Source organism: Pleurodeles waltl, chromosome 5, assembly GCF_031143425.1.
Source record: "Pleurodeles waltl isolate 20211129_DDA chromosome 5, aPleWal1.hap1.20221129, whole genome shotgun sequence".
In the NCBI taxonomy this organism is placed as follows: domain Eukaryota; kingdom Metazoa; phylum Chordata; class Amphibia; order Caudata; family Salamandridae; genus Pleurodeles; species Pleurodeles waltl.
Genome location: NC_090444.1, coordinates 187,970,492 through 187,986,768, shown reverse-complemented (window position 1 = coordinate 187,986,768; position 16,277 = coordinate 187,970,492). Strand labels below are relative to the sequence as shown.

The 16,277-nt window shown below is 41.4% G+C and overlaps 1 protein-coding gene across 2 annotated transcripts in view; it reads right to left on the bottom strand.

The window, feature by feature from the left end:
- The window catches only part of GPATCH2 (G-patch domain containing 2), a 479,275-nt gene that overhangs the window by 196,580 nt on the left and 266,418 nt on the right, over positions 1-16,277 (bottom strand). For both annotated transcript variants that reach the window (XM_069233883.1, XM_069233884.1), the window contains exon 6: positions 1,938-2,005. In XM_069233883.1, coding sequence (XP_069089984.1) covers positions 1,938-2,005 — 68 coding nt within the window. The remainder of the gene's footprint in view (positions 1-1,937; positions 2,006-16,277) is intronic.

Genomic DNA, 16,277 nt, shown 5'->3' with positions numbered 1-16,277 from the left:
GAATCAGGTGGTTAATAGGGAAAGCAAGGATGAATTTAAGAAAATTATTTTACAGATCATCAAAGAGAAAGACTATGTCTATAGGTTGCGAGAGATGTTCGCCACTGTGTTTAGTTAAAGTATAATGGGCTTGAATTTTGCATTATTTTATAGGACGGTATAGTACTAGTTAAACATAAAGTGAGAATCATTTCTCTGACATATAGGAATAAACTAAGGATAATGCTGATCGACCTCAGTAGAAAATTGATCTCCCTTGATTTGGCACTAGTAGTGATTTTGCTGATGGGGGTGTGAAGCTTGAACAATTTCAAATGGGTGGGCAGTCAGCACTCACCAAACATTCAGCAGTTGCTACCATCAGTGTGTGGTGTATCTTTTACCTCTCTGAAATATGTGAGCACCAATGGCCAGGCAGAATTGAATCGAAGTATTTACCAGCATTTATAAGTCTGGAGGGCACTTACCAATATTTTAAGATGACTTTTGCTTCAAACTATGCCACTTTGGTAGTCCGCTGTTTAAGGAAGGAATGACTGGACTCTGTATATGGGGCATTAGCCTTCCGTAATGATATTGTGGTCTCCAGGGGTAAAGAACACGAACATGATTAAAATTTGGATTAAGATTTACTGTTGCTGGAAGAGAAAGGTCCAAACTTAAGAATGGACAAATACAAGTTCAGGTGTACAGAGTTGGAGTATTTTGGGCACAATAAATTTAAAGAGTGGATTAAATCACTATATATCCATGTAAAACGGTTAGTACAAGCAGCTGACCACGTAGCAAAAGAACAATTAGCATATTATTTATAGTATAACAGAGTATTATCGAATATTCATAAATGTTCAGAGAACTACTTACACTTACAATGCACTTGTAAAAATGCGGATGGGGTATCCGTCACGCTTGCGATGGGGTACCCATCTGCCAAACTCTAAATCAGGTCCTATGTTGGCTCCATGATGGCTGAAGGAGATATGTGCTAGGGACTAAATGACAAAGTAGGGAGACGTACGAAAAAGAGAGAGCCAGGAAATATCAAAACGGAATGAAGAATTTTATAGCTCATAGAAGAAGAAAGACTGTAGATCATTTGGAGGATGTGAAAATGAAAAGCTTTGATTATTGACTAATTTTCGAATGTGAGAAGGGTTGAGGTTGGTAAACTATGGAACCACGGATGGTTATCAATTTGCAGTGGAACTTTATATAGGAAGAGGAAGAAAAGGAGAGGTTTCCAGAATTTGTTGGGATGAGAACGACCACTGCATGCCCAACTGCATGCATATCTGATTCCCTCACTTTTATTTCATCCCTGGCATCACCCTTACAAAGGCTGTCAGTAGACGCCTAGGTCTGCCCATGACTGTGAATGATCCTGGACCTACTCTGAGATCTGGAGGGATGCAAAAAGCATACCCTCATCATGGAAAGACACCCTATTGCTTGAACTATATTGTCAAGACAAATAGATCAAAGGTAGAATTGTAAATCTGTATGACCACATATCTACTTATTTAGGCAATGCAATGGCAGTCAATACTGTGGATTCGATAATTGTTTCTGTTCTCAATATTGTGACATACAACTGGTGAATCTTGCTTTGATTAGCATGCAAGCATCGGGTAAAAAAAAATCTTATGCAAATTGAGTACAAAAAGTCTACTGCTAAGAGCATGGAAACAAAACTTGCGTCAGTAAAATCCAAATGGCCTGGAGCATGTATATAAATAAAATCTGAGCAAAAAAATGTGTAACTGGAATATTTATAGAAGAACACGATAGCAGGAAAATGACCTGTTAAAGCCACTACGCTGGTAGAACGGTCACAGGAAGGTTTTCTATTCTCTTTGACAAGCATTGATAATTTGACAATCAGAGTGAAGTATGACATTAGAGAGCAGAAGGGAATGAACACTGAAATGGTTACTCACTCATGGGGATGAGGCGCGTGTGAACCGTCTGCCAATCGCTCGCCATTGCCAGGTACTGCAGTACCAATCTGGACAGAAAATAGAATTATGGCAATCATTGTATATTTGATGTAAATTTGTGAAAAACAACACATATCATGCAATGTTTACTTCTGCCTGAAGTGTATTATATGCTAAAGCATTAGTGGAAAACCTAACTGCAGAATACTTAGTCAACACAGACAAATGGCAAGAGTATAATATGAAATGCCAAATAATAAAACCCCACTTAAGTCTGACAGCCTTATATAGAGCTTGGCGGACAGGGACTTCATCACAGATATGGCAGATGTGCATCAGTCATAGTACTAGTGCTGTTGCCTCTAGGACACTTATATGGCGGGTGAGAAATCCGTCATTTGTGTGATGCAGTAACCTGACTGCCAATTTCTATTTAGGGCCCAAAATCTTGGTTTAGAATCAGAACAAATAAGCACATCTGAACAAGGTACAAACACTTATCCAGGAAACCTAGATGTTTACTAAATTTGAAACTGCCCTAATGCAAATTTAGATTTAATGGAGTGGGGGTGAGAGATGCTTGTCATAGTCATAAGGGGTATTGTGAAATCAAACAGCTGGGAGGTGTGGTTTGAGCATTGTATTCAAGCACCAAACCTCATGACAGACTACCATCTATCAGGCCAGATATTGCCTCCACCCGGAAAGTGATCACATAAACCAAATCTTCAAAAACTGATAAATATGGTTTAAGCTAACCAAAGTACATCTTTAAACCCCGAATTTGAAATTCCCAATGTTCTTTATTTAGTTGTTTAGCAGCAACGCCGTTAATTTTCCCAGCTCACCATCAGAAACATTTCAATTCATTTTAAATACACATGTTTATTTCTATATACTTGTACCCGACAGCTGCCAAATGATGTTAAATTAAGAGAGAAGCAGTGCAGATATTTCCAAAAGAATGTCAGTAGACACAGTAAGGAAAAAAACAATTATGTAAACCATCTTCTCTGCCATGAACAGGAGGAAATGTACAAAGTTGGCAGAAGGACCTTGTGTAATACCATTCAAAGGATATCATTCAACGGGCTTCTCAGAACTGAATTCTCCTTTCAGCTAGTAAATTGTTACACGGATCCATGTTTACATTAAGAAGAGCACAGTAGTAATCTTAAAGGGTTCTTTCCAGTAGCAATGCTGAAGGTCCCTTCCAATGCCGGTGGATAGACTAGCATCCCTCATGCTTGTCTACGCTTACAGTGGGCCGCAAGTTTTCTGGCTAGTCAGTCCCAGATATCAATCTTCTACAATATTGGCTCTGGCTTATGTTGACTGTTTTATGGGTGTTCCTTGGGTATCTCCTGTTCCCCATATTGCTTGAATGTTTAACCCTGCCCTTAGCCCTAGAGTCATGTATTCAGCCTGTGCACATTCTTCTGCTAAAGATACTTAGATGTACATCAAGGTCTGTAATGAGTGAATCTTTTAACTACTGGTTTGTCGCTGTAATCCAGAGATTAGTTTGAAGAAATTCCCAGACTTTTGCATACAGTTCATTGCACAGATGAGCTGTATGTGGGTGGGAATTTTGAATTACTTCAAAGCCAAACTAACTCTTTATTATGTATAACATACAACAAGTGGCTATGCAGATGGTTTGCACTTCTTATGTGTATACAAAGTAAAAAAAGTCCAAAATTCATTAGTACATAGGTAGTCCTTCCGAGGGTGCCAAGCTGGTATCACACCCAACCACTCCGGGTGTGGTCTTGTCAACCGGAACCAGTCAACAAATACTAGTACAATGTTCAATATACCATGGCACACCACATTTATTCCTGTAGTACATTCAGAAATGCTGAGTCATAAGTAGTATACGTGCTGGAATTTTAATTCTTCCAAGATTCAGAAAACTGTACAAAGAACAGATAATCCAATGAAATAACAGCCGACATGTGTTTCGTCACAGTGACTTTCTCAAGGCCAGATATGTATGTCTCTCAAATAATTTTACCCTCAATAATAGGAAACATTATTGACTTCAACATTTTTGAGGGCATAATATTCTCAATAATAGGAATCATCATTAAAATCGAGATTTTCCTTTGAAATAAGACACTTATTTTCAGTCACATTACTCTTACAAGTAAGATTACTTCTATAGCTACATGTTGAACAGACAGTACAAACCAGATGAATAAATAAAATTAGCTTAAATTTTATATTAGTAATGCATTGTAATTCTTTATGATGGTTATAAAACGGAATAACAGAATTAATGCATACATTCTCCTAATATTTGGACATACACCAGGTGGTATATTCCTGATGAACGAGGATATTGTACTATATCAGTGATTATTTGCAATGCACTACAAAACCCAAAATGTTCAGAAGTACAAATTATATTTTCGTTTACCATGTTGTGTAAATACTACGGTTCGGAACATAAGTAAAACTGCTGAACGGATTTACACCAAGTTAGGCAGGAAGGTAGATCTTGGTTCACAGATTGTGTTTTTGTTTGTTTTCATGTAAATCAGTTCAGTAGGATTTGAGAAATTAATATTCAAAAACATGTGTAAATCTGGATGGTTTGGTCAAGGATATATATGTATGTTGCTAAATTTGTAAATAAAAACATGCCGGTGCCCAAAGGGCTGCTGCAATTAAAAGTGCGAACACAGAATACTGAGGCAGCGTAATCCAGAAGCCATCTCGGGCCTCTTCAATCCACTCACAGCTACTCCCTGCCCCTTCAGCTCATTCTTGCAGCTTTCTCCCATTGTGCCGCTTTTTCGTTTTTCTCTTTCTCCGGCTTTCCCAAATGTGTCTTTTGGTCGCAGTAAATGACTGAGGCAGAAAAGTAGGTGCTGGCCCTCAAACACAAGTGCTGGTGCTCTGCACCAGAAACAACAAGCACAAATTAAGCATTATATATAAAATAATAATATTTTATATAGATATATATCTCTCTCTCTCTCTATATATATACATATATATATACATATATATATATATATATATAATATATATATATATATATCTCTATATATATATATATATATATATATCACAAAAGAACAGTCCTGTGTTTCTTCCAGCGCTTGCCTATCAAGGTTGGTGCGCAGTAAATGGGCACAGGACCCATTTCATATATGCTCCATAAGAAATTCAAACTCTGGCACTCCATGCAAATTACTGGCCTTTGTTTATTCCAAAAATTCCATTGAACAAAACATAGGGCGACGCGTTTCAACCATCACGGTCTTCTTCCTTGGCCCTTCTTACAAACATACAACTTTGCATGGAGTGCCAGAGTTTGAATTTCTTATGGAGCATATATATATCTATATATATATATAGATATATATAGATATATATATATTTTTGGGCACTCCTGCCATGCACAGTTTTTTGTTAAAAGGTGTATTACATTGGTATTATCAATGATGTTATCAAAGATGTCATGAGTGCCGTAATTTGTGGGGTAATAATCAGTGCATGGCGAGGGCGCGAGTTATTGTTACCTTAGGGCACGAGTTATAGTTACTTGGGATAACTAGACAAGTTAATTTCTATGGTTTTTCGAATTCTATTTTCTAACTATAACGTCCTTGTAACTTTCATTTTTTTCAGTGAATTTCTATGGTATTTTAGAATAATGTAGTTTTCATTACTAATATTAATCCAACCACCGCCCCTCGGGCCAACCCCTATAAAAACCCAACTCCATGCCTTTAGCCGTGTGAATCAGGGATTGGCCGCAGGGTCTGGCCTCTGGCCAGACCATGCAGCCATCCCCTATACCCACCCAAACCCATGCCGCACACGGCCTTTGGCCGTGCGCAGCGGGGGTTGGCCGCAGGTCCCGGCCTGTGACCAGATGCTGTGGCCAACCCCCCTAACCACTCAACCCCACACTGTGCAAGGCCTTTGGCCATGTGCGACATGAGTTTGTTGTGGCCTGTCTCTCTCGGTCTGAGAATAGGTGTGACAGGGTGTACCTGAGTATGAGATTGCCTGTGAGAATGTTTGTCTGGGTGTGAGAGTGGGTGCATCAGTGTCTTATTGGGTCTGTGGCTGGGTGTGTCAGTGTATGTGTGGGTCTGTGAGTGGGTACGTGAGGGTTTCAGTGGGTCTGTGAGTGGGTGTGTGAGAGTCTGCATGCGTCTGTGAGTGGGTGCGCGAGGGTCTGAGTAGCTCTATGGGTGAGTGAATGTCTGAGCGTGTCTATGAGTGGGTCTGTGAGTGGGTGCGCGAGGGTCTGAGTGGGTGTGTGAGTGGAAGAAAGAGAGAGAGAGAAAGAGTGAGAGGTATAGAGATAGTGAGTTTTTAGGTTTTGATGAATGATATACTTAGAATGAGATATTTCTGGACAAATTGAAAATAAAAATTTATTTGTCAATTAAAAAGAGTCAGATCACCTTTCAGTATGCACCTTATACTTTTGAAGTTTAAAAGAAATAAAAGAAGGAAAATGACCACGGGCACACCTGGAGTAGAATTCTCAACTTTCAGTGCGAGGGTCAGTGACCTTAAGCTTTATGCCATAAGTGATTGCTTACTGTGATGCTTCCAGACATACCAGTCAACCCACACATATGATTGGAAAGAAATGTGAATGATCCATCACTAGGAAGGATTAACAGTCAAAACACTTGTAAATAAACAAACACACTGCCAAGCCATATTAGGATTTGAACATTCAGCCCACTGAGTGATAGCACAAGACCTTCACCATTAGCCCAGAAGTGACTCTGTTCTGCTCTGCATTCAAACGTAACTATAACATTCGTCCCAAACAACTTGCTAGTCTTACTCTTTGAGGTCATTGCATGAACAGACCATTGCAATTACTATCTCTATCACACTCATCCATCCCATTATGGGATGGAGGAGAGAGAAAGTGTGTGTGTGTGACAGGACCGCGGGAGGAGCCTGGAGGCTCCAGTGGTCCTAGCTGACTCCCCACGTCCTGCGGGACCTGGCATTGCTCCCACAAGCAGGGAGCTCCTTTAGTTAGCAGCTCCCTGCTTATGAAAGCATTGGTTTCACCTGTCTCCCTGCAGGCATATTTGCATGCAGGGAAATAGATGAAAACTCTGCATTCTGCCATCGGGAGCTCCCACCAAGCAAAAGCAAACAGCTATGTCCTGGGGGTGGGCACTCTGGGACATAGCAGGAGCAGACTCTGGTGGGTGACAGTCCCCAGGGCCATTAATGGCTTATTAAGGAACTAGCCCTGGGGAAATAGTAGTACCTGGGGCTGTGGGCGAGTGGGGCAGACCCCAGCCCATATTTTATCTATTGCCATGGGAGGTGGTGGTCCCTGGGGTGTGGGACCGCGCCCCCGGCACATATTTCCGTGACACTTCCCCCACTCAAATAAACCATTATATCCCAGGTAGGTGGTGGTCGGCAGGGGGGCCATGCGCCACCCACATCTAAAACATAAATCGCCCCAGGGAGGTGGGGGTCTCTGGGGCCAATTTAAGCCGAAGGAGGGGGGGGGGGGCGTGCACCACCCCTCCTTTCAGAAAGCCCCTGGGACCTGGTCCACCTGGGAGTCACATAAAACAAAAGGGTGGGAGACCGCCCTTTTAAAAAAAAAAAAAAAAAAAAAAAAACTTCTTTGAAAAATCAGCAGATCCAGATCCACTTATTTTTACGAGATTTAAAAACAAATGCTTTTTAGGCCTTGCGGGGTCCATCCAGGACCTCAGTACCAGAGCTAAAGGGACTCTACCCTGGCCCCTTTTGTTATTTTTTCACTTTTTTGTCTGGGACTCGGCTGAAGCCAAGTCCCAAGATGGCTGCAAACACTTCCTGGATGAAGTGCTGGCAGCCAATCAGATATCAGCATGGGGACAGTCGGATCCACGGAAGATCAGCGTGCCCCGATAGCTATATTTTTTAAACTCTAATTTCTCCTAAAATACTTAACAGATTAACATCAAATCACAAAAAGCACGCTTTCTGGACCAAGATCACTGCCAAATTTAATGTAATTCCGTTCAGTGGTTCGGATTGTGGTCATGTTCAAAAATTTGAAAAATCCTATTGACATAAAATGGGGAAGACCCCCCTACATTTTTCTTGGCCCCCGCTTAACGGATCACCCCGAAACTTTCAAATCCTCAGCTGAACTGACCAAAGTATACGTTTTGAAAATGTTGTGAAGATTCGTCAAGTGGCGCCAAAGTTATTGGCAAAACCAAAAATGCTCCGTCCATGGGAAAAAAAAAAGTCCTAGACAGCCACTAGGTGACATATTATCATATATGTCAATTGGCAGGATCTAGTTTGATGACAGAGTGTACCACACATTGAAGATGTTCTAAATCTTCCAATAGCAGGTAGAAAGTTGTTGAGGGACACTGTTAAGTAGGAAACACATCTGTATTGTGTGGAACAAACTAACTTCTTTGTTAATTGATACCCTGTGGACCTTCACACGATCAGGAGGGTAGTCCACCAAAACAGACCAAATAACAGAGAATCATAATTTACTTTACTGGTCAAACTCAATTACCTTGGTTTTACCAGCATGAACTTTGAGGGGTACCTAAAGGAAGTTCCTGGTAGTGTTGTATAAGTGTAGGTCAACCTAGGGACCTGCTCCTTCATCCCACACTATAGTCTACGAACAATGCTAAGCCATCCAAAACCAGAAAAGTAAATGAGGATCAAAACATTAATTCCCGGTAGGTGTCTGAGATTTCAAACTTTATAGATGTTTTGCCACTGGTTGGCAGCCTAACTGCAAAGAACTGTAAATATAAGTTGGAGCTCCACCCCTCTTATCAAAAACGTACAGTGACACAAACTTGTGTGGGCCATTTTACCAGGCTGCATGAATCTGGAGATGCTGCAGATTTCCCCAAAGATGGAACTAATGCGGACATCCTGCTAAAGCTCTGGTGGCATACCCTATTGATAGTGGCACGGTCTGCATGAAATGCCCCCAGCAAACCAAGGATTCCAGAGATGCAGATTTAGGGTGTGCATTAGCTTCTCCCAGCCCTTCACTAGAGACTGGAGGAGAGCGGCTGAAGAAAATTGTATCTCTGAAATTAAATGTCGCTGCCTATCAAGTACTCTTCTTTGCTGTGATAAGGCTTGCTTGTTTTTTTTTTCACCTTTGCAATACTCCCTCAGTCATTGTTTGCACATTTACTATAGTGTGAGCATAGACCTTGATGCCCGGGAATGACAGACAAAAGCCCCTCTTTCAGAGTTAAGGGTGCTCATCCTTTCCACCACGTAGTTGACACTTCTCCTGTTTGGGTCTAGATAGCTGAAAGATATCCTAAATGATCATAGGTTGTCCTTGATCTGGTAAGTAAGCATCTCAATTTCCCTTATACGTCAGTCTACTGCATGGATCATTCGGTTCCTGGATCCGATTTTTCAGTACAAGGGCTTACCAAGTCACTAGGACTTCCAGGTAACAGGATATCCATAGTTCTGGGTACTAACAAACACTAATGGCCTGAGTTTAAGTTTGACAAATGGTACTCATGTTGACAGAGGTGGAAGAGGATATTACAGGCTACAGTCTATCAAATTTACAGATGAGATTGGCTCAGAGGTCAAATCTGTGGCTGCAGTTCTCTTCTGGAAACAGAGGGTTTGTTGGATGGCCATCATCAGTTTTCACAACCATACAACTAACTTTTAACAGTTTTTTGTTTCTCAAAAACAAACCCCACAGTGGGAGTTTGTTACTGAAAACCAAAACACTGATGACTCCCACTTCTTGGGAGTTTTCTCTCAGGGTTCAGGGGGGTCATTGTTGTTTTTGTAGCCCTGTCAGGCTTTTCCTGCCAGTGACAGACATAAAAAAAGGTAATTACACCATCCACACTAAGTGAGGCGGGGAGTGTTATGTCCTTCTTCTGACCGCCCCCTTCTCCACCAGGCTGTCAGAGAAAGTTTTCTATCAACAAAGTCCATGAGTGACCACAATGACAGAAACCTTACAGTTCACCCATCTCTCAATGAGGCAGGTGGACTAAAGGTTTGGCGGACTAGGTGGTTTGTTGCCTTTGTGATGCTGTACTCTGTTCACCAAACTCTAAATGAGACTCAGAGCCTAAATAGAGAGATAAGCAAGATAAGCAGATTTTCTGGCCCCATAATAGATTAAAGTGAACACTGAGACACTTGATTAGACCATCTTAGAAACTTTTTCTATTCTCCTTCAAACTGCACCAACAATATTCTGTGTTGTTGTGTAAAGCCAGGTGTTCAAAATCACTCACTAACAGTGAGTAATATTTTAAGATAAATTGGGTTATTAGTTGAGGGAGATAAAATCCTTTTCAAGTTACAACCACAATCCCAGGCAGGGTGAACCACAAAAAGTCACCCTTGCTTCACCTTCTGGTATCTTGCCACAAAAACAGTTGGGCTTAACTTAAAGATTGTGTAAAGTATTTACATAGTTCACAGACAGTAACAAAGTGAAAACACCACAAAAGAAAACTCCCACACTAACTTAAAAAATAGAGTAAAATAATAAATAATATTACATCAAAATTACAAAAATTAGCTCAGTAGAACCATAGATACTGAATTTCAAACATTTAGGAGGAAATAGAACCTATAAGCAAATTGCTTCAATTATGGTTATTTAGTGAGTCGCGCTGTGTCATTTCTGATGAAGTCACATGGCTGGAGCTGGAAATGTGTGGACTTGTGTTGAGATGCATTGATTTCAATGAAGACACCAGGCTGGACTTGTGTTGAGATGCATCATGCTGAATCAGTTCTGCTAAAGCCACTGGTCAGGAGAATGCTGTGTACCTCTAGCTCAGAACAGGAGGTCAGCTAGCTGAATGGTGGAGACACTCTGGTAGTCCTGTGCTCAAGCAGATGGCCAGTCTTGAGGCAGCAAAGCAGTCCTCAGGCTGCAGGGCAGTCCTTTAGCCGCATGGCAACCCTCAGGCAGCAGGGCAGTCCATTGTCTGTAGAGTCCACAGGTCCTAACCTGGTGCCAGCCTTGAAGTGAAGGACCATCTTGAGATTTCCTATCACAGATCCTTCTGGGGTTTCCTTTCTCCATGCTCTAGTCTCAGGATGTCTGGGGTTACAAAGGATTGTGTGAAGTTCTTTTTTGAGAGCAGGAAGCAGCCCCTGTTGAAGCGCAAGTGTTGTAGTTGACAGCTCCGTCCCAACCCATCTTGTCAGGATGGTTCATCCTTCCAACATCCATTCCCCCTTTCTGACACTGTCTGGGAGGAATACACAAAGGCCAACTGAGAACTATACCTAGTCATGTGACTCAGGACACAGGCTGCAGGCACCAAGAGGTTAGGACAAGAAAATGACAACTTGTTAAAAGTGGGATGTTAAGAATTGTGACTTAAAATATGTCTTCACTATCAAAGTTGGCTTCACATTGCAATTCAATTGAGTGAAAACATGACATTCCTACCCGATCTCAGTCAAAAGGTATCACTTATTAAATATAATAAGGTAACCCAATGCTATCCTATGAGAAAGGTAGGCCTTACAGTAATGAGAAATTAACTTAAATGTTTTTCACTACCAGGAAATATACAACTTAAAGGTTAATGTCCACCTTTTTAAATACAATGCATCCTCCTCTATGGGCTGTTTAGGGCTTATCCTAGGGGTACATCTTCTTAAAAAGGAAGATCTAGGCCTGACAAAAAGTATATTTTGCCAGGTCAAAATAGCAGTTTTTAACTACACACAGGCTGTAATGGCAGGCCTGACATGCATTTCAAAAGGCTGCTTAGGTGGATGGCAAAATAAGTGCTGCAAGCCCACTAGAAGCATTAAATTTACATTTACAGGGCATGTGCACATCTAGCACCATTTACTAGGGACTTACAAGTAAATTAAATGTGGCCATTGAGTGTAATCCACTTTTACCATGTTTTAAGGGGAGAGAACAAGCACTTTAGCATGGGTTAGCAGTGGTAAAGTGCACAGAGTCCTAAAAGCCAATAAAAGCGGGTTGAGAAGGTGGAGGCAAAAAAGCTTGGGGTGACCCTGCAGAGAGGACCAAATTCAACAACAATGTTTTACCATTAGGATCACAATCCTCCAGATTATTTTGCTCCTTTGCTCCTGAGCAGAATAAGATTCAAGATCATTTAGTGATCCTGATCAGTATGTAATGTAGGTGCTCAGTTTTTTTTTTATTGAATTTCATTGTGCTTTTTTGTTTGTTATTCTATTTCTCCTTGTTACTTTATTTGGTTACTTTAAATAATTGGAGTATTAGTTGAGGGGGTAAGAAAATAATAATCACAGTGACAGGGTGAACCAAAAAAGACCCTATTAGGTCCCTATTATACCCTCTACGTTTGGACTTGTACTGTAGAAGAAGAGGAAGCAAGACTTCACATATAGCTCGTCATTTCAAGTAAACTTTAAAAGATTGCCTCTTGTAGTGAGCTGCTCTCAAGTTGACAGTGGTGTCCGATAGCTTTCATGACTTCAACTGTTGTAGAAGTGGTACTGGGTACCAGGGGTGTGAGGAATCAATTTCACTCCAATTATGATTTGTCTCATTAGCTTCTTCTCCAGGATTGGACTGGCATTTTGGGCAGTCTGTCAGTTGGGCACTGCCAGATGGGTCAGCTTGAAAGCCCTAGTGTATAGACTGATTATGTTGATCCCGTCAGGGCCCACAAGGCCAAAAAACAAAATCCCACCGCCTTAGGCCATTTCAAGCCGGCCCACCTGCAAGTGCGACTATGCCCAAAAGGCTAGTCATAAACTGCCACTTCCCCCAGGATTGTCTACTTTCTGGTCTTGATTAAAGGTGGCTCTTAGTTTGAACTATCCATTCCTGAAAGCAAGCCCTTGGCCACACTGGTATAGGGCTCTGGGCCGGATTTACCTAGTCAATAATTAGTTTCAATTGTATATTTGTTAGTTTCACTTATAAAGCTGTTGCACTGCTGAAATCAAAATATGGGAGAATGCCGCTTTCCATAACAATTATTGTTATTTTCCCAATATGGCAACTGCTCCAGGTAAAAAAAATAAAAAAAAATAATAAATCGCTGTCAAGCAGAGGATTTGAAGTGGATAATGATGAAAAGTCCATGTGGTACAGTATCATCATAAATTATGATGGGACTTGTGGTCAGACCACAGAGGGGAATCTAAGGATAGACTGGACTCTGCGTTCTGATTGGAAACAAATTACCCAACTTCCTGCAGGAGAAAACTGTGTTCTTGACTTTTTAATTTCATGCAACTCAACCAGGTCTGAGAGAAACGTTTCTGGAAGTCAGATCTCCTTTAGCAAGTCAACCCAACAAGCAGAAGCCAAGCTTGTCTGTTTTAGTCAATGGTGGTTCTCCTGGCAGAAAGTTGGCAAAACATTTCCATGTCTCAGATATTGCTGTTTGGGGACAGAAGGAGTACACCCTAACACCAGGCAATGGTTCAGGGCCTGGGGAAGCACCACTTTGGGGTCACAACTCACTCCAACAAAGGCCCATAGCAGAGTCCAGGGCAGGTTCAGTTGGTACTGGTCAGCTGGGCAGTTGCAGGAAAAGGCCTCTGGAAGCTTTTTGTGTCCCTGTAAATTGAACAGGAGGTCTGCCAACTGACCCCGGAAGTCACTTCTGGGGTTCAAAGAAAGCAGATCCAGTCTTCCTTCAGGTTCTTAAGCAAACAAAAAAGTCCTCCTTCTGATTCTCCACAGGTCCAGGAGGTGTTCTGAAAATAGTACTGGGGTGCCACATTTATGCACAATGACAGCCTGTGGGTGAGGTGAACTCCTGGTCACTCCCTAATCAATGGGGTAAAGCTCCCGGGAGAGACCCTACCCAGTGTTGCAGCACTTACTGTATATTTTACTGTAAACTACCCCACAGTACCCCACTTTTTCTAAAACCAACAAGGCAGAACCCTTCTTCCACTGATCAAAGCTCCCTCTGGCCACCCAGTGGCGTGGCTATGGAAATAGGTGAGCCCTTCCTTGTAGTTACTCTGCACCAGTTCAGGGGCAATTTCTCCTGACCCCTGGATTTGGAGCACAGCTAGTTGGTGGGACAACAAAGAGAGGGCTGGACAATGTCAGCTGCATCAGCCTGTGACAGGGAAGGTGCGGTTGAATCTCAGGTAGGGCTGGGCACAACTCCCATGCAATCCTTCTCAAGGAAGACAAACACCTCTGCACACCTAAGCCTTTTGTCCACTGTCTGGGAGCAATCCACATCTCACCACAGGGGAGTCATTCCTCAGTCATGTGACACCAGACATTGGCAAAAAAGGCACATTTGCCACAAGCAGGAAAATTCCAACTTTCTAATAGTGTCATTTTCAAAATAGTAATATAAAATCTAATTTTAAGTTTCTATTGAAATAAGTTCTTGAATCATTTCTCTAGCTGCTCCTAAACCGAATTTAAGCATTATAAGTTGTTCTAACGGGACCCAGTGTTTCCAAGTAGGAAAGCTATCACTGCTACAGGAAATGTTAAACTTTAAATACACATGCCCTACTTTGTAAATGCTAACTACCCTGCCTGGGGCACTTGGTGCCTACCCTGACGATGACTTATAAGCATCCAAAAGAAAGGTTTAGGCCTGATAGGTTTATTTTGAGAGGACGAAATAACAGTATGAAGCTGCCCACCCCGGCTGCAATGGCAGATTTACAGAGCTGCTTTAGTGGGTGGCACAATGAGTGCTGAAGTTCAGTGGTAGCATTTAATTTACATGGCCTGGGTACATATATACCAAATACTAGGGATATACATATATATTAAATGTGCCAATTAGGTATATGCCAATGTTATAATGTTTAAACATGAAAGCAGTAGAACTTTACCCCTGGCTAGCAGGAATAAAGGTACAAAAACGAGTTCAGACAACTATCTGGGGGGACACCACAGTTAAGAAGTTTGATTGCAAGAGTTACTATTTTCACAGCACTTGTTTAACATATTGGAGGTATTATGAAAGAGTTAGGGCCTGATTTAGATTTTGGCGAAGGGTTACTCCATCACAACTGTGACAATAGCAAGTCTGCCGAAATATAAATCCCATTATGTCCCAAGGGATTTACATTTCGCCGGACGGGCTATCCGTCACCAGTGTGATAGAGTAACCTGTCCCCGAAATCTAAATCAGGCCCTTATTTTTTTTTTTTTAATAAAAACCGTGGTTACAGAGATAACAATTGTACTTTACTAAAGTTACCCTTCATATGACCTACTTTGAGTTGGCTCTTGATTGCGGGACAACGCGTGTTGCAAATAAGTGCATACAGCAGCAGCTTTGGGTTCTAAGGGGAGGTTGTGGTAATTGATCCAAGTTGAGCTATTCTTGGCAGGTAAGTCTAGTGGTGGGGGGGCAACTGCCCATCTGTGAAATTTAGGAGGAGGCAATAACAACAACTCAGTTCTACATGTCTTCACCCAAGTCTGCCCACTTCTCACTACTGAAAGCAGTTTCCTTTCCAGGGTCCTGGCAGGAATAACTGACAAGGATGCACTAGTGCTTAGTTCTTCGTTGTGCAACGTCCGCAATCCTCTTGAATCATATCACCAAGGTAAAGCAGGGGCCGGGGAGAGTAGAGAGGGGTGCTCCACAAATATCCTGACACGAAATATGGGCAACGTACTAACCCACTGTGTGATGTAAGTCACACTGCCTCGTGAAATAAGTACCTGTTCATAGTAATTTAGTTGGGTTATTTTTTAGCTGGATGCTGCCAAGAGGGATAACTTTGGCACAGAGATCTCTCATCCTGGGATAAACAGTGGTCTTTAGGAAGGTACCTGAGGTACATTGATTAAGTGATATTATTTTATATCATCTGGCTGTAAATCAGTGGGTGCATTTTGTGAGCATTTCCTACTTGTAAACTGTACGCATTTTTACATTAGATCTATATAGTTTGTTTGCTAAGCTTGCTATATAAATAAAAATGCTTTTTAATAGTCTACAGAATTCAAAATGGTTCCCAACCTGGCACAGTACCTCCAAATTAAAAGTACTTTACATATGCTTATATCATTGTTGTTCACTGGGAATGTTAGAGAAATTTTAATTTATTTTGATGAAAACGGTGCACTTTTAAACACTACCTCTCATAACAACGTTCAAAGATGTCTAAACCAAAGAGACCCATTCTATAGACACAGGAAGACTGAAAGGCCAAAGCCAGTAAGTGGGACTGGGACCTCTGACATGTAGGTTTAACACAAACCTCAGGTAACGTTTTACTGCATTCTGCCTAAAAGTGTTTACTTATGATGTTGTATGCACCACTAGCTATCTTTCATACAAATAAGTATGATATTTTGAAGCAATTGCACTTCGTTTTTCAACATAC